Below are 19418 nucleotides of genomic sequence, written 5' to 3' on the forward strand. Positions count from 1 at the left end.
CCAATTCTTGCTTTTCTGGTGTTTTGGGATATCCAGGACTTGCTGCAGTGGGAGTACTAGGTTCTGGTGAAACCAAGTAGTCTTGGTTTTTGTTGGTAGGATTCTTGTGTTTTCCTTTCGCCATCTCTTGCTTTTTGGTGTTAGATGTTCTTAGTGTCTCTGACTAGAACTTGTCCTGTCCCTGCTGCCCTGCAAGTCCCCCGGTGTTCTTTTCTTTTCTTTCCTTTTTTAGTTTTTTTCCCCCTTCTAGAAACGAGTATGTTTAAGTAGTTAAGATAGTACCTTTGGTCCTGGGTACTATTTATTCTGAGATAAGCATTTCAGAATAGCTGGTCTCCTCTACCCATTGTAGAACCCTTTTGCTCCCCCTTTAGGCAACAGTACAGAAAAATTTGGCAGTGTTTGGCTTAACTGGCCATTCCCAGCACCGTGTACATTAAGAGGCGTTATCCAGAGCATGCTTACATGTTCGCCTTTCTCCTTCATGCTCCTTGGTGTATTGATGCTCCTTGGTATTTTGATCAGACTGATGGAAACTGGTAGCTGAGTGTCCCTTGCTGGTATAGAGTACCAGGGTTACTGCCCCAACTTGACTCTGGAGACTCCAGGCAAAGAAAAGCATTTGGAGAGGGGTCTGAGGAATGATGGGAAGTGAGAACTATTTAATGCCCTCTTTAATGACCCTGTTCCTACTATACTCCACTTCTGTCTTCTGGCCCCGGGCCTCATCTCCTCCAGCTTCCGGAATCTGATGGTGTAGGTTTGTTAGGATTGCCAGGGAGATGAAAGAGACTTCCTGCTTTTTAGAGGAAGAGAAGTATTCACCTTGGAGAGTGTATTGTGGGACATGGGTGACAGATCTGCAGGGTTTTCACCTAGAAAATGATTAACACAGTTACCCCATCAGACAGAATGTTAATGAGAAAACCGAATTGCCAGACCAAAGTCAAATTGCCTCTCAAGGTTGTTGTTTCCCCATTGTGCAGTGTGCACTGAGACCATGGGGAAGGGCTTGGCTACATTGCTGTTATGCTGTCCTAGAATTACTCAGAACTCAGACTTGTTGGCTCTGCTATTATAGCAAGAGAAGCCTCTGTGACATTGCTGCCATGTTCTCTGTTTCGTGGGCATAGGGGAGCTAATGTACCCTGCCTCTGTAGCGGTCCCCCTTCTTACCACAGGAACTAACCTGGGACTTATATCAGGTAGGGTTTTTAAAAACTGGGTACATTCCTATTCTTCAATTAAGTTCATTACAAGCAGTCAATATTTTTCCTTTGTTTTTGTTTTAGAAGACAGTGTTTTTCTGTTGTAGCCCTGGTTCTTCTGGAACTCTCTGTGTAGACCATGCTAGCCTCAAACTCAGAGAGAACTACCTGCATCTACCTTCTGGGTGTTGGGTTTAGAGGTATACACCACTACCTCCCATCCACCAACACTTTTAAATGGATCTCTTTGAATAGATCTCTAAGGGTAGAAATAGGAAATCTAGGCGCATGAAATGACCAGCCTTACATGTTTCTGATCTGATATTGTCCTCACTAGTCACACCAACAGGCCTTTCCTTCTGGTCATTGGATATAGCAACTCTTACTGAGCAACTCCGTCATATCAAAAGTGCGTATCTGTTGTTCAGAAGCAGACCCAGCCAACTTGTAAGACATCCTTAAGTTGCCCGAATACAATAAAAACATAAATGGAGATAATTTTGGTTTATTAAAGTTTATCTCAGTCTTGTCTCTTCTCTTCATTTTTTGCCTTTTGAGATAGTGTCTCGCTCTGTAATTTAGCCTGACCTTGAACTCATTATATGGTCTCAAATTGGAGATCCTTCTGTTTTGCTTCCTGAATGCTAAGATCCCACCACACCCAGCCTGATCTATTTTAAGTTTCTTTTTTTTTTAATTTAAACTTGGACAAATGTACGATTGCTTAAAATGAAGATGCTTTTCTCTGTGATAGTAGATTTCGAAAAGAAAGTACTTCTAACACTTAGTAAAGCTGAGAAACTCAAGCTTTGAATTTACTCTTTAACTGTTTACCAAAGGGGCTGGAGAGATGGCTCAGCAGTTTACAACACTGGCTGTAACTGGGTTCTATTCCCAGCACCTGCAAATCGGCTGGCAACCATCTGTAACGCCAGTTCTAGGGGCTCTGATGCCCTCTTCTGGCCTCTGCAGGCAACAGGCATTCTTGTATTGCATACATATGTGTGTGTGTGTGTGTGTGTGTGTGTACATATATACACACACATATATATACATATATGTACATTCTTATTTTGCATATATATTGCATATATATATATATATATACACACACACACATGCAGGCAAAACACTCGTACATATAAAATAAATCTAAAAAAAAAAATGTTTACCTCTATTCTTTGTGTGTTGAGTGATCTATGTCTAGTGGTTGGTTCACTGATGGAAAAAGAATTACCCAGAATTCATAAAGTGTGGTATACAAGGCAAGATAATTACTGAATAACTTCACTATGGGTGAGGAAGGACAGACAAGCATATATAGCAGGCTGGGGCTTCAGAAGATTCCTCCCAGAGAAAGTTCAAGCTGACTTGGTTCTAGTGTGTGTTTTCTTTATCTGTAATATTCTAAGATACTAAGAGTTAATGGTGCTGTTGCTACTGAGATTCCTTAAGTTGTAGGATAGTTAGAAGGACTTGGATTGGGCTCAGTTTACAGAAGGCTCCTTTAGGGTTCACTCTGCCTTGGTTTACTGAAGTCAGTATACAAACTACTACTCGGTGTATAACTCAAAGAACAGAGATACTTTGGCTTAGTTCTACAAAACTACAAGTGCAAAAATCACAATACTGTCAGAGTGAGTTCTGATGACTTACTGTCTTAAAGATAGCCACTTTCTTAATGTGTTTCCACCTGTCCTTTGTGTATGGGATGAGATGTGGATAGAGGAGACCACAGTGTCCTACTAAGGTCCTACTGTATAATCAGTCCCATTTAACGTGATTACTTGCCCTTCATGTTCTTGATGTGCAGTTTAACCATGACTGTGAGAGACAACAAACAACCTATCTAGTATTGGCTGCCCAGTCCTTAGATTTTCTCTTCATAAATCATAGCATGCTTCTCTGTAGATGTTCAGGACCTTCCTGTCATCCTGTTCATACTTTTCTCTGCTGCTGGAAACACCAGCTGCTTTGAAGGCATGGGGGGTGGGGAAAAACAAAGAGCGAGTGATGTAAATATTCAGGGACAAATAATATTTCAAAGACATGAAGTTATGGACTCAATTTTGGTCAGGCACATAGTGGCAAAATGCAGCTTCCAAAATCCCATTACTGAAGCAGTTTTAAAGACATTCGAAATGATCTGGATGTCTGGTCATTCTCTTCTGAGACTTTTGCCCTTGTTGCTGAGGCAGGGCAAGTTTTCAGTTTCTTTTATTAAACCCGATTAAGGTCTTCATTTGCTAAGAACTTCCTTTCCTTATTAAGGTCATTTGAGCAATAGTGTGGGAGGTAGAGAGTTTAAATCACATGTTACTTGCCTGTGTGGCCATGGACAGGCCTGTGTATCCTGTGACGTTGTGAGAAATTAGGTGACACAACTTTTGGTTGGATTATGGCCTGGTCTTGGGGAAAACCAACTTAAACCATGTCTAGTCACCTACCAAAGAATCCAGTTAGAAGTCTTCCATGGTCCTACAGGTATGACAGTGTTTTAGGACCTTTGTAAGCAAACTTTTAAACAGTTATGTGCAGAATTTGATTGTATTCCATACTACATATATTAGTTTTTGTTGAACAGTCTTTTTAGATTGTGATCAGGTTTAAGCAAATTGTAGAAACAGAAGTTTGGAATGTTTAAATGTTTTTTCTGGGATTATCATGTTCTCTCTTTTGAGTGTCATAGGCCATCTTTTATGTCATTGTTTCGTTAATTTACAAGACTACAGATTTCTAAGTCGACTTGGCAAACACTCAGCTAGCACACAGAGGGAAGGCTGAGGAAGTGCCCGCCAAGCAGTAAGTTGTGTGAGTGGCCCTTTGAGCAAACTTGATACAGTTTAAACCTGGGCATTTGGGCAGCCAGCTGCACCTAGAACTTGCCATTTTGTAAAAGGGAAATAATCTTATTTAAAATAAAGTATGTACTTATAATAAATATTATAGGCCAATTAAGTAAAATCAGTATTTCTTTAGTTCTATGTAAGAATAGCCCATCCTACTTTGAGCCAGGTGAAAATAAATTTCTCATAAAAATTCATTCTTTGCTAAATGAATCTGCATAAAGAATAGGCTGTCTCCTTACATAACAGCCGTTTTTACTGGAGTCCAGGAGTCATCTGACTTGGGGCAGAAATAGAACTTTTGTGTGTTATACTTAGATGCTGGGTGGCAGCAGTCTCCCACCTGTCATTTCATATTGAGATTGTTTTTGAGCACTTACTATGAGGTTGGTACTGGTTCTGTGACACTGTCCAGAGCAGGTAGGATCCTGGACATCGCAGGTCTGTGTGTATCAGTGATGTTTGCTACACAGTTGCTGTTCGTGGCAGTTTCACATACTTTCATTTGATATTTACTCTGGAAAATTGAGGTGTGCATTTCACTTGATAAATTTGCCAAGAATTTTGGCACTGGACTGCGCCAGAAGAAAAAAGCTCCCAAACAGAGTCTGCTCTGTGAGTGTTACTCCGCTGTTCAGGAAAGCACGGCTCTGCCTCCCTGAGCTTCAGAACAAATAAATGCCTAACTCACTCAAGTGCAGGGCTGGCATTTTGGCATTGGCACTATATTCTGATGTTATTTAAAACTTTGGAAGTATATGTAAGGCTGAAAAGACTCTTTATAGTGGTCAGAAACACTACTGTCTGAACCATGATGCTAGCTAGGCCTGTTCTGAATTAATGGTTTCGGTTTTAATTGCTCTTTGTAAGTGGAGCAGAAGCAGATGACCTTTAGCTGTTGTGTGTATCATCATAGCCGTGCACTTTAAGAAAATTAGTCTGCTTCAAACCCAGTGATTTTCGAGGCTGATGAATAACCAATCAGAGAAGCTAACTCCTCCTTGTCTTACTGTTGACTTTCAAAACAGCTGACTTTTTAAAAAGATTAGGACTTAACCAAGATTATATTTAAAATTTATAACTTATCACATATATGGGCAGAAAAAATGAATAACGTACAAATAGCAAATGAACTTAACTCATACTTAATATCAAGATTTTTATTGAAGAAACTCAGATACTAAATGCACTTATCATTTCACTGTTCCTTCTTTTGTTCTCTGTGAAATAGAGGAAGGACAGGGGAAGGGATCCCATGCTCCCCTCCTGCATTTTTATAGAGCTGTGCTTGTGGTTATAATGTTTTTAAGTGCTTTTTAAATTTTAATTTTAGTTATGTGTGTGTACCTACATGTGTAGTGTTCATGAAAATCAGAAGAGGAAGCTGGATTCCCTAGAACTGTGTTTCAGACGGTTGTGAATTGTTGATGTCAGTGCTAGGAACTGAACCTAGGTTCAGGACCAGAAACTTCCTGTAATTGCTGAATGATTCTCCCAACCCTAGTAAGTCTGTAAGCTACGATCACAAGATCTGGCTGCGTGTTTGAATAAAGGAGTAACTAAGCTGCAGTGTGTTTGCTGGATCTTTTTAAGGGTAGTTTCACTCCTTATTGATTAGAACCTGCCTGAATTTGCTTATCTTAAAAAACAAGGTTTGTTTCAAGTCATATGCATATGCCAATTCCCAGTGGCCCTTTGTATCTGGTAGGAAAGTGATCTCTGAACATTGGGAATGAAGGTTTTTGCAGTTGCTTTCATTAGGATGTTGTAGGCAGAAGGTGGTCAGTCCTCCGGTTGTCCTCCGTAGCAGACCCTCTCGGGAGGAGCAGCCTACTATGGGTTTCTGCATCACAGACTGACGGATGCAATTCTGATTTTTTGACAGGAAGCAGCGTGTTCCTCACCTTCCTGTCTTCTCGGGCTTTCTTTCAAGAGCACATGGAGGTTTGCCTCTTAGCTGTTTGTCATTTCTATCCCCCATTCTGAGTCTTATAGACATTGCTTCTATGATTGCATTACCTGCCATATTTCAATATCATACATGTACTGGCTGTTTTTGTGCTTACACTAGATGCTTACATAGATTACATTAACATACATCCTCGATGAATGTTCAGTCCTTCAGGAGAGATAACACCTCCCATTTCACATATATGTGCTGGGAGATATGGCCAGACAGGATGCTGTACTAGGCTGTAATTAGACCTTAATAAGGGCTAGTCCACATCCTCATTTATTTAAAAGCCTTGAGTTTTCCATGACATCCAGAGCCACACAGAGAAAGCCTGTCTCGAAAAACCAAAAAAAAAAAAAGAGCCTTGAGTTTTAGGTATACCTCTGATGTGGAGAGCTAGTGAGAGTTGTAACTCAGAAGAAAAGCAAAGGTTGTTTAAATTTGGGGTTTTGCATTGAACTGATCACGGGGTCCCCAATGGAGGAATTAGAGAAAGGACTGAAGTAGCTGAAAGAGTTTGCAACACCATAGGAAGAAAAACAATATCAATCAACCAGAGCTCTGAGGGTCTAAACCACCAACCAACCAGTACACTTGGAGGGATCCATAGCTCCAGCCGCAGATGTAGCAGAGGATGGCCTTGTTAGGCATCAATGGGAGAAGAGGTCTTTGGTCCCGTGAAGGTTCGATGCCCCAGAGTAGGGGAACGCGAGAGCAGGGAGGAGGAAGTAGGTGGGTGGATGGGGGGGATGGGGGCACACCCTCATAGAAGCAGGAGAAGGGGGAATGGGATAGCGGGTTTCTGGGGGGAGAAATAGGGAAAGGGGAAAACACTTGAAATGTAAATAAATGTCCAATAAAAAATTTAGGATTTTGAATCCACACATTGACATCTGATTCATATTCCTATGGCTTCCTATCATCTCTCCAGTATAATCAATAGCAAAGTCCTATTCAGTAATTTCTCCTTTATTCTTTGACTTGTGTTGTTTTCTGAGACAGGGTTTCTCTATGTAGCCCTGGCTGTCCTGAAACTCACTTCTTTCTTAAAGGATGACATGTAGCAGTCCATGCTGAAACTCTAGAAATTATTTGATTCGTGGATCTAGAAATAACTCATTGGAAAACTGTGGAGGGCAGCTGGTACCTGGTGATGGGTCAGAGGTGTGAAGAGGTTCAGTCACTTGTGAAAGCAGGGAAACGGCACAGTGGGAGACTGGGGAGCCAGAACACAGGAGTAGGCGCCTAGGCAGGTGCTAAGGGCTCTGGGGCCACAGTGTAGCTTATGCAGCTTGGTCAGTAGATGGCACCAAATAGCTAGAACTTCTTTGGTGAAGGGTTTGCCCTGTTTGGGTTTTTCCTTGAGTTGAATTAAATCAACTTTTCTATACTTTGAATGATTATACTCCCAGGTATAATAGTATTATATTATTATAATACAAATATAATAATATGTATCATAATAATATATAGCATTGTAAAGTTTTTCTTTACTAGAGATAGAATATCTGTTCCAAGACAGATTTTATGAAAGGCTGCGATGGTGTAGTAGTCATGAAAATTGACCATCTCCAAGGTTACTAGTGTGGCCACTTCTTGCCCCCGTCCCTGCCTTAAAGTTGTTTAACTATAAGGTCATTCAGTCAATAGGTTTTAGCTGTTAATTTGTGGTTTTGTGAAATCATGTAAATATGTTGTTAGCATAACTGTTAAATTAGTATAACAACACATTTGTGTTGTTGGGCTTGATTGCATCTGTCTGGTGGGAATCTCACTCCCATGAATAATTTGGTGTTTATACTGTGATGGATGACTGAGAAAGCGGATGCTGTGGGTCACTTGTGAGTGGACTTGGTGCTGTTTCCTCAGGAGCACATAGGATATGTTAATGGCTTGTGAGAGAACTATAATGGTAAAAGAGGAAGCAGGGAACTCCTTGGAATGTCTTGGTGCCATTCCAGACATGGGTAGTTCATTTCGGCATGGAGACCCTATTGCAGTACTGTGTTGCTAGGTGGTGATCTTGTTCTATTAGCACACAGATGCTAGTGATGAGCTATGCAAATTGGCCCCCATGCACATTCTTGGTGCACACTGAGTGACAGTTGAGCCAAGTGAGCATCCATGTATAAAACTCTTACTATTAGCTTTTTAATCTTAAGGTGAGGAGAGAGAAGGAGAGGAGATAGCCAGCATCATTTCCCTTGTGATCTTTCTACCACAGAGAAAGAAGCTATCTCCATCATATTCCCTTCTTAGATTTGCAGTTAACTTATGTGGATAACTTTGTGTGACTGACTGAGCCTGAGTACCCTGTGGTGAAATTTAACACATAGAGGAATTTAACCATACCAATAGAATCAAGCACAGAGCCTTAGAAATGCCATAGAACTAGCCATGTTGTAACAAGAACTGTTCAAGGGCCCAAAAGACCAACCAAGAGCAGACTTCAATGTAATAACTTCAGGGGAATAACATTCTTTATTCCAAGCTCAAGCCTGAGCTTACTCACCACCAACCCACAGGACTCTGAACTCTCATCAGGACAAGGTTTTATAGGAAATGGTAAGCAAGGGGTAGAGGTTCTAGCCTGGCAAGCATCTGATGGGGGGTGGGGTGGCTATTTTTGTCCATTAACATAATTGGCTAGTGTTAGGTGTCAAACCATAAGCTTAACTTCTTTTCTCCTGATTGATGGTTGTTAGAAGTGAAGTGTCAAGGGCAAGCTTGTAACCTGCTTGATTAGAGGTGCAGATTTGTTGGGGAATAACCTGGAAACTGGTGCTAGACATAGGTTTTGTTGGGGAGTAACGGTGCTAGACACCAGCCTGTTAGTTAACCAGAGTTCAGCCTTAAGTCTGGTTCTCTAAGATGAAGTCTGAACCCAAGATCTGGCCTTTCAGCCAGGCCTTTCTCCAAGTCCTGTCAGCACGCCTGACACATTTACCCACACACATCACTACCACATTCAGGTCAACTACTGCCAGTGCCAAACCACTTCCATCTCTGGAGTAGCCTCCTAGAATCTGTTTCCATATGGCACCAAGAACAATCCTTTAGAATCACATCCAGCAGTGGCAGATGGTGACTCAAAGGTCATCATGCTAGACTCAGCCAAGTCTGGCCTGGCTCTGTCTAGCTCCTCTAGCCTTCCCTCCTTACCTTTCTTTCCCTCCACACACTTGACTTCAGCTATATTGAGCATGCTGTGATGTTCCCTCTGTCTGGTGTGCCACACTTCTTGATCTGGGTATGGTCTGTACCTCTTAGACACTGAGACCCATTTCAGTACTGAGCAGTGTATTTATTTATGACCAGTCTAAAATAACCACTCTGAAATTCATCTGTTTGCATTTCATTTTCCTGAAAGTCTTTGGCTTTTCTTGTGTGTTTTTGTCTCTCTTCTGTGAGGATGTAGGCTTCACTTGTGTCGTTTATTGTTCTCCAGGAATCTAGAGCAGTGCTGAGCAGGTAGTAATTCCTCAACATATTAGGGTTCTGCATGTAGGTAATGGCTTTATTGAATGGAGAAACTGTATATAAAACTAAACATACTTCTCTTAATCCTCCAAGAATACATTGATAAGGTGAATACATAAATGGGCCAGAGCTTATTTATAAGCATAGTTATTCCTAAAAAACCACCATTATCCTCAGTGAGCTCTAAAGGGGTGGGTATTACTATTGGTATTGGTCCTAGAATTTATAGTAACAATGGCATAAATAATGACAATGTTTATTGAGTATTTACTTTGCTTGGATACTATCTTTGATGCCATATGCTTACGTCTTAACCTTAGGCATCAATTTTTAATATGTAAATGAGATAAAGAGACACAATGACTTGTTAGTTTTTCTTATATAGTAGTTTATATATGAGAAGGTAATAGACAATAAAACTAAGTGAATTCATTAAAAAAAAGACCCATGTAGGTGCTGATATAGCCCTGATAAAACATTAAACCTTCACCTTAAACTTTTTTGGGTTTTGCTTTGTTTTGCTCTGTTTTGGCTTTTTTCAAGACATGGTTTCTCTGTGTAACCATAGCTGTCTTGTACTCCAAGCTGGACTCACAAACACATAGAAATCAGCCTGCCTCTGCCTCCTGAGCCCTGGGATTAAAGGTGTGCCCCACCAATGGGTACACCACTTTAAACTCCTTTAAGAAAGAACATTAATTTGGTATCCAGTGTTTCATTCAGACTTATCCCTCCTCTGTGTTTGGGGAAAGCATTAAAGTAGTGTGGCCGAGGTCACACATGTGATATGAAGCAGAGCCAAAGTTCAAAATTGGCCTTGGCTCTAGAAGGCACATCTGGACAAGCAGCAACTGTCCTAGTTTCTCCTTACTGTCACACCAGCAGGTCTATAGAGGCTGTACACTTTGTATACACACCTATGCTTTTACTTTTTTTCTCACAGAGCTCTGAAAAGTAACTGATGTGGACAAGCAGCTGAGACAGTCAAGATGACGACCACAGTAGCCACAGACTATGACAACATTGAGATCCAGCAGCAGTACAGCGACGTGAACAACCGCTGGGATGTGGATGACTGGGACAATGAGAACAGCTCTGCTCGGCTCTTTGAGCGCTCCCGCATCAAGGCCCTGGCAGGTGAGTGTCCTGATGTCATGCGTCCTGCCTGTCACCAGATGTTCTGTAGTTCCTTGAACATCAACCATTTCTCTTTTAAGCTGTCTTGCTTGAAGTTGATTCTCCTTGCTTTAACATATCCTATGAGAGCTAGCTGACCCTTTTATAAGACATTTACTTTTGGAGAGCTGCCAAACTTAGTGGTCAACATAGTTTAGGACACAGTAAGTAATGTTTACAGCAATTTAGAAAGAGCTGCTAAGAGTTTGTAAGGATTTTTTTATTTCTAACACATCTTTCATTTCAAATGTTTTAGCATACTATATTTATGTAAAATACCCAACTGGGCTGTATACTTAGTGCCAGTGGCAGATTAGCTGATCTTATCAGTACAGAGTTGGTAAGTGTCCTGTGCAAGGGCTTTAGATCTGAAAAGCAGCAGTGTCCCGTGGGAAGGCCTATTTAATGCTGTTAATGAGCAGGTTTGCCACCGATCATTCCCATTCACTTAAATTTTCTAGAGAAAAACAATGCCAGGTAGATGTTAAGTAGTTATTTCAATTATATTCTAGTTTATGATACAAAGTCTATTACAGTAGGTGCCTTGATTCTTAAACTATAACTACTTTTAGCATGATTCGCATGAACTAGAAACCCACAAGAAAGTTTTCAGGAAACAAGGGAGCTAAACATTTAATCTGTGTCTGCTGATTAGATTCTTTGAAAAGAATCCTGAATTCATGATTATTTTTAGTCAAGTCATTTCTGGTTGCCAAGAATAGAGATGCATGTTCTCTGAATTAAAGAGATGTGTGTTGAGTTTGCTAGTAGAGAACACATTTGCTCAACACAGACAGAGCCCTCATTTCATCCCTACTGTAAAAAAAAGAAGTAGCAGCAGCATGTGATAGAATTAAGGGAGAATAAAGGGATTTATTGTAAAATATCAGGAAGGGGCCAGGTGTGGTAGCCATGCTTTTAATCCCAGCACGCAGGAAACAGAGGCAGGCAGACTTCTGTGAGTTTGAGGCCAGCTGAGATTGATGTGGTAAGACACTGTTTCAAAGGAGGGGGGGAGGGAGGGAAGGAGGGAGAGAGAGATACACAGACGGAGGGAAGGAGGGAGGGAGGGAGGGAGAGAGGGAGACAGGAAAAGTGGAGGTTGGTTGGTCTCCTGCAAAGCAGGCTCAACAAAGCCATGTGCTAACCACTGTTGGACAGTATCTCAGGTATTCTTCATTTGTTAGAGCCCTCCACTTAGTAACTGCTCCTTCATAATTTGGTTCACACCTGACTTGAGTGCAATGTAGATTCAACTTTACTTCTTGTCTAACTTAAAAAGAAAAGAAAAGAAACCTCAATCCAAAATTGTATTTATAACTTAATTGACTTAATAGCCCAGTTTCCTTTTAGTATAAGTTTCTGTAAGATTGGATATGGTATTGAAATTCTGTTTGGCCCAGATATTTGTATAGCAGGTCATGGCCAGCTGGAGACTTACAAATGATTGCCTTTAAAAGAGGCAGCTTAAGACTGGTGAGATACTGCCCACCAGCCCTCCCTGGGACCCGCATAGTGTCAAGAGAGAGCTGAGTCACAAGTTAAAAATAAAGAAATAAAGACAGGAAGGAAGGAAGGAAGCCAGCCAGCCAGGTAGTGATGGTGCACGCCTTTAATCTCAGCACTCAGGAGACAGAGGCAGGCAGATCTCTGAGTTTCAGGCCAGCCAGGTCTACAGAGTGAGTTTTAGAATGGCCAGGCCTAAACAAAGAAATCCTGACTGACCAAAAAAAAAAAAAAAGACAAACCAGAAAAAAGGCATTTGAAGAAAATGTAGCAGTGCTACCCAGCAGTCTGTCTGTCTAGAGGTGTGCTTGGTGTGTCCAGGGCAGATGATTGTAGTGTGGAGAGAGAAGACCTTTATGTTAACTTTTCAAGGGAGAGTAGCATGTTCTGCATGAAGATAAACCATCTGTGGAAGGAAACAAGGTACACGTTGGCCCCAGAACAAGGGAGACTTAGGTAAACCAAGGCTCCTTTTAGCCGTCTCCTGTGAGTGCCTTACCCCTTGTAAGTAGGGCCTACCAGATCACAGGCAGCCTGACTGCTCCCTGCTGAGCTTCACTGCTCATCCCTTCCCTTTTGCTTCTTGTCAGATTCTAGTTGGAAGCACTGGTGTTGGGAAGGAGGGAGGCTTTGGTCAAGGGACTGTTGCAGGACACTGAGCTGTGACTGGTCTATGGAGATGTTAGAACACAGAGCCCTATGGAGATGTCTGCAAAAGCTCTCAGGGAGATGGCACTCAAAGGCACTAGACGACAGAACAATCAAGTAGATGCTTGTTCTCAACTCAGATAATAACATTTTTATAAAATAGTAAGGTTATGATAACCATCAAATGTTTCCCCTTAAAAGAAAAAAACAGAAGTGGATACCTCTCTTTAAAATCCTTGAAGTTATTGAAGAGAAACGAAGAACATTACACTTTTAGCCCTTTAAAATAAGCCTCTGCTGAAGTGCCTAATGCTAGAGCTGCTCCACGTCTGGTTTGGTTTGTTCTTTACAGTGCTGACATAAAAAACTGTGTTATTTAATAATGCAACAAAAAACACTTATCACATATCAAATGAGCAGTGGAACTATGTGTAGTGGTACAATGGGGCCATACTTGGTAGCATGCATCTTTAATCCCAATGCTTAGGAGTCCAAAGCAGGCAGATTTCTGTGAGTTTGAGGCCACACTGGTCTACATGTTAAGTTCTAGGATAGCCTATCTCAAGAAAACTAAAATAAGAAATGAACAGCGGGCACCACGTATGACAGTCCATGCTTGTAACCCCAGCACTTGTAGGACTGAAGTCTGAGGATTACTACTGAAGGCCAACATGGGCTTCATAGTAAATGCCAGGTTACCAAGGCTACAGAGAAAACCCCTGTTTATAAAAGAAAGCAGGGGGAAAAAGACTGAGCCACAAACCATAGAGCAGAACAGTGAGTACGACTGCGTTGTATAAAGGCACTGTACCTTCTGAGATCCCGCGCTCAAGCCTGCTCACCCTCTGGTTGGAAAAGGCGTCATGTCTTTCTCATTAGTACTGTCCAAGGGGACCATCTATGTTCTTACATTTGACTTCTTTGCTGAAAGCCTGTAAATTCTCAGAAATCTGAAGTAGTGACATATCAAGTGCTGATACATGCTATTGGATGAATCTGGTAAGAACTTTGCCACTCAGGTTTAACTTCCCACAGACTCATTAGATTTCTTGAGTATGCGTGTGAAACTGAAAATGGATGGACTGGAGTCTGGGAGGTGTCGGAAACTTTGTCAGGTCTTAGCCCCTCCCCGGACTGCATGCTACATGTTGGATCACCCTGTAAATCTTTAGGAAACCCCACTGCCTTCTCCTGTCTCCAGCCTTGACCTAGTACCATGAATTTTTCCGTGTAGTTCATGCTGAACTTTTCTTTGATTAAACCTCCTTGGTCTTTACTAGTCTGTATTATGTATCCTATGGATTACTAGTCTCAAGTATGTGCTCAAAGTAGTTCTATCCATGTTTTCTCTAGCTGATGAATCAGTTCTTAGAGACAATGGCAGTAGATAGTATTTCTTTTATCATTCCTTTAGCATCTCATATAAGTCTGATTGCAGTTGTTGAGCATTGGGCAAACTAAATAGCTCGTTCTTAGTCAGAGCTGCTAACTATTGCTCTGCTCCCTAACTTTTGGGATACCTATCGAACAGTTAATTCGATGTATCTGAGAATTTGACCTTAAAATGCACTATACAATGATTGCAGTGTATGTTGTACATTATGATTGCATGTACGCACTGAAACAAATCTGAGGATTCTGAAGTGGACAATGAGTGCTTTCTTCCTCAGACCCTTTCCTGCTCCACTCAGTGAAGAGAATTCTTTTAAAAGTTCCGTGCAAACCAGACATAGTTGTATATGCCTGTAATCCCCTGATAGTAGAGGCCAAGGCAGGAGGACTCAGCAAATTTGAGCCAGTTTGGTCTTTATCGTGAGTCCCAGGCTAGTTAGAACTACATAATAAGACCCTATTTTAAAAAAAAAGATCACCCCCCGAACAAACAAACAAACAAAAGCCAAATTGGATGCAAATCCTTTGAGAATTTTCCATGTACATGATTAAAAAGGATACATGCTGAATCTCTGTATCCTGCCTCCTATTCTTAGGTGAAACCCTAGTTCCCAATATGATAGTGTTGATAGGTAGAATTGGGAGGCGATTAAACTGAGGGAAGAGCCTCAGGACTGGGACTTTTTAACTGTTCTTTGAAAATACAAGAGGATATTTTTAAAGCAGAGAGAAGGCCTTCACCAAGAACGTGGCCGTGCTGGGACCCTCACTTCTAGCACTGAGAACTGAGCAACAAGTGTGCATTGTCTGAGGGATCTGGCCAGTGATTCACCACCTCAGCAATCTGAACCAACACAAATGGCTCCCTCACATGTAGGGAAACGAGCAGAAGCCCAGCCACTTTGACAGCAGCCTCTGGAGTTTAATGTTTCTCCCATCATTCCCTTGAATCACTTAAACTTCGAGGTCAGCAGAGGCTCTTGGAAGCATTTGTCTATAAGCATGTATGGCCCATTACATTGAGGATCAGATACGTTGTCATGTTGGCCTCTGCCTCTTTTTATGTTGAAAGTGTCTGGCTTTTGTGCTTGAGGGTCAGAAGGTTACCACTGGAGACCTTCGACCTTTACTCCATATGACTCCCATCTTTTTGCAGCTTTCCCATCTTTGTCCCTTTACCTTTCAAATTTCCTGAAAGAAAATGCTTCATGGAGGCCTCACTAAGGGAACACTCCCCCAGAGGCTACCTGCTCTTTACCTATCTTTTCTACATGCCTTTATTAGCATCTTAGAGGTTTGACATTTAATTGATTGATTTTTCTGGAGATGGGGTCACACTATAGCCCTGAAATGAACAGGGATAGGCCTGCCTACTGCGCTTCCCAAGTGCTAGGATTAAAGGTATGCACCTCCACTGTCTGTCGTGAGCTTAAGAATTTAATGGTTCATTCTTACAAGTGTAGTTACTGTTTTCCTCTTGGGATTCTCCACTGTGACAAAGACGTTTGGTGACTATAGGGACCAAGCATGGCAGGAATGCAGTGTTGTAGCTGGATCCCTAGAATACCTCTTTGCTACAGTTGAAAAAGGCCATTGGCTACAAGCAGCTCCAGACTACAATCAGAACAGAGTGCTGTTGTCACTGTTGTTTCAGGTACAGTATGAATTAAGCCTTTCCCTTGAGGCTGACAACAACAACAACAACAACAACAAAAACAATCTAGTAACTTCTAAGCCCATAGTAATAACAGTATATCAGCTAGCCACCTTTGCCCAGCGGTCAAGGTTTTTCTTTTGTTCTCTAGGCAGGAATGTGTGTGTGAGAAAGTTCCATGGGTCCTGAAAATGTTTATGGTACTGAATTTGGGGAAGCAAGTTTGCATACCAAATCACTTAGCTCTATAATTATCTACTGTCAACACGTAGAAATTTATGCCCAGAACTGGTTGCTCGACTGGGGTTCCATTTTCTGCTAGTCCCTAAGCACATACTTCCATGTTCTGCTAGTCCTAAGCACACCTCTCATGGAATTATACTCTAGATCCAAACATCTAAAGTAAGGCCAGTGTTGGCATGGATACTTGTAAATAATGCAGAGGTATTCAAGGCTGCCTTGAGAAATACAGGATGGGAGGGGAGGTGGAGCTTGAGGATGACCTGATACTAATGTGAAACCTAAAACCCAGCTCCAGTGCTGGCAGGTGTGCAGTTCTCTTTGTGCATTTAATCAGCTGTAATCTTCAGGCATTCCCACGTGGAGGTGGTTTTTAACTTTTCCCACTCAGGAAGCCATCTTAATTGGCACACTCAAACTAAATTTTACAATGGAGGATGATGGTTTTTGTTTTCTAAGCTAAATGAAGGATTTCAGAGTAATCAACAGTGATTTGGTTAGTAACTTAAACTGTTTTGAAAGAAACAATTTTTGACTATATTACTAGAAAGAAGTATGTTTACATTGGTAATCTCATTGTTAGATAAGTGTATTTTTATAGATATATTTGTGTGTGTGTGTGTGTGTGTGTGTGTGTGTGTGTACCTAGCTCAAATTTATGAAGTAGTGTTTACTAGTACTTCATGAACTGCTGTGATATTTTCTGTTCTGCTTTTTAAAATGCTAGCATTGCTCAGATAATTAGATTTTATTAATGCCATTAAACTGTCCTGTTCTAACAGGTACATTTCAAAGGACAGCAAAGTAGTCTCTTTATCTGTAAGCTTTGTGAATCAGAATGTTAGTAGCTTAGTCATTTATTAGGAAATGGGATGAATGGCCTAATACTCAGTGTCTGCTTTCTGACAGGCACTGCGGTTAGCATTAGAGAGGCTGGCCATGAGGGAAAGAGAGTCTGTGGAGAGAGGAGTTCTGTGCTCACTCAGGAGATGCAGTGTCAGTACTCGGAAGGGAATTCCAGGCAGAGACATGAACAGGTGTCCCGAGCAGGAATGGACAGAAAGGCCAAGGAGCTTAGTGCTCAGGCTGCTTCAGCTCTGTAGCCCAGAAGGCTGCTTCAGCTCTGTAGAGTTTTTGTTTTCAAATAGAAAGGATGCCCTAGTTGTAACAGAGGGCCTCCCTGAGATTTCCCACCTTCAGAGAGCCAACTGAAGAGCTGCTGCTGAGGTCCTGGGGACACTGGGGTCCTGGGGACCCTGAGGTCCTGGGGACACTGGGGGGATCTCTCCCAGTGTGACAGAGAGAGGAGAGGCCCGAGGGAGGGAAGGCAGTTAGGAAACTGCTGTGCTTCTCTAGAGAGAAGACAGTCCCTTTTAGATTTTACTACCACAGTGCCTGATCCAACTCCTGGAGTGCAGCACTGTCTGGAGATGAGCCCCCTCACCCTGGCACGAATCGATTTTAGGAAAGGCCACCTACAAATGTAAAATAGTATTTGGAGACACTCCACTCCTCAGTCAGTAACAGACCCTTAAAGACCCTCAAACTGGCTCTTCAAGGGCTGTGGAGGGAACGAGGGAGAGAGAAGGGGACCAGGAATTCAGCTCTGCTTACAGGCACCTAAGCACACAAGGTGTTAGCACAAGAGCATTTTGTGGCGTATTCAGGCAAATAAATCAGCGGGGGCCACTGTAGGGATTTGCTCACAGTTATTCCAGTTTTAGGATATCTCATTTTTAAATTTGTCTGTACACTGTATAGCCTTCAGAAACTGTGCAGACTTGGAGATTCTCCATGGCCAAAGCGTCCAGGCCTTTCTGAGTTTGGCAAGCATCCAGAATTGTTCATTTCTAGGCTGATGCTAAGAGAGAATGGCCTCAGAGTTCTCCTTCTACATTACATCTCTGCCCTACCAATTACTGTGAGGTAGTAGATAAACTTCTACAGGACAGGAACACTGTCTTGTGGGATCATTTTGAGAACTCAAGTACTGCCTGCCTCTGCCTCTGAGTGCTGGGATTAAAGGTGTGCACTTGCACGCCCCACTGAAAATTAAATCTTTTAAAGAGAGAGCTCTGTTTCCCTCCTCAGGGAGGAGTGGTCGAATACTGAGAATATTACCTTAATGCAGGTGAGAGGATTAGAAGTCACTGTGGGAAATCAGAAGCTTTCAAAGGGCACATGTTCTGATGGCCTAAAGCCTTTGGTGACCTTTGTCCTCGTTTGCTGTGGTGCTCACAGGGCATTTGTGACTCAGTCCTCATTCCAGGAACTGGGAAGAAGCACTGAGGAAGACATTTGGGTTGGAATTTTTAAACATTTTGAATTCTAGCAGTTCTGGGTATTGAGCCCAGAGGAGTACAGCCTCTTTACCAATGAGGGACATACATCAAGCTGTATATCGGCACCATGACTTTGTCTTTTAATGAAAAAAAATCTGTGGTCTCTATATTTGGTCTTCTCTGATTGGGCTTCTGTTTTAGGTCTACACGCTATACTTAATGTGATCCTGCATGCTCCTAAATTTGAGGGAAAATGATTTGAGGAAGAAGTACAGCAAAAATACTTTAAATTTTTGGTACATTGACTTTTCTCATTCTTACCCTCAACCAAATAAATGAAGTTAGAAGATAAGGGACATATTCCATGTAGAAAAGTCCTGGTCAAGCAGGCTAGTTCTTGCTGGAACATGCTGACCTTTGGTGGGGTAATTTAGCTCTTGTGTGCATTCCTCTTTATGGCGACAGCTGTAGCTTGGTATCAGAGGATGATTTAAAAAAAAAAAAAGGAGCATGAGCAGACTTCCAGGAGGATTATTTATCATACTTAAAACTTGTGGGTCACTTTCACCTTGGAGAATATCGTAGAATAATGCAGTAGTGTTAATAGCAGTCTTTGATAGGGGCATTATGCCTTATTTTACATACTCCAATCAAGATTTCCCATGGCTGTGCTTGTGGGGCTCCAACATGGCTCGCCAGTTGTAAGGCTCAGAGGCAACCAAAACCCTGTGATCTTTACTTGCCCTTTCCAGCCCCCCTGTAAATTGCCTTTCTTGGTATTAATATTCCATACATCTCTAAGTAGCCTTAATTTCTGAGGTAGTTAAACCTTGTACCTCTCCCCACAATTGCTTAATTTCAGAAAATGATGAGGAAGGGTCTGAGATAGCTTGTGTAGCTCATTTGGGACATCTGTAATGATTGAGCTTATAAAACCTTTCTCAAGAGAGCTAAACATTGCCTGTGCTTTAGCCTAAGGTTGTGAATTGAGAATTGGAGCTTTACATGTATTTTCTTTTTGTGTCTGACTGT

The 19418-nt window shown here is 41.7% G+C and overlaps 1 protein-coding gene across 2 annotated transcripts in view; it reads left to right on the forward strand.

Moving 5' to 3' along the window:
- Positions 1-19418, forward strand: part of Sptbn1 (spectrin beta, non-erythrocytic 1) — a 169598-nt gene that overhangs the window by 39433 nt on the left and 110747 nt on the right. For both annotated transcript variants that reach the window (XM_031337780.1, XM_031337781.1), the window contains exon 2: positions 10432-10625. In XM_031337780.1, coding sequence (XP_031193640.1) covers positions 10478-10625 — 148 coding nt within the window. In that variant the 5' untranslated portion in view covers positions 10432-10477. The remainder of the gene's footprint in view (positions 1-10431; positions 10626-19418) is intronic.

The sequence above is a fragment of the Mastomys coucha genome, unplaced genomic scaffold, assembly GCF_008632895.1.
Source record: "Mastomys coucha isolate ucsf_1 unplaced genomic scaffold, UCSF_Mcou_1 pScaffold22, whole genome shotgun sequence".
Taxonomy (NCBI): domain Eukaryota; kingdom Metazoa; phylum Chordata; class Mammalia; order Rodentia; family Muridae; genus Mastomys; species Mastomys coucha.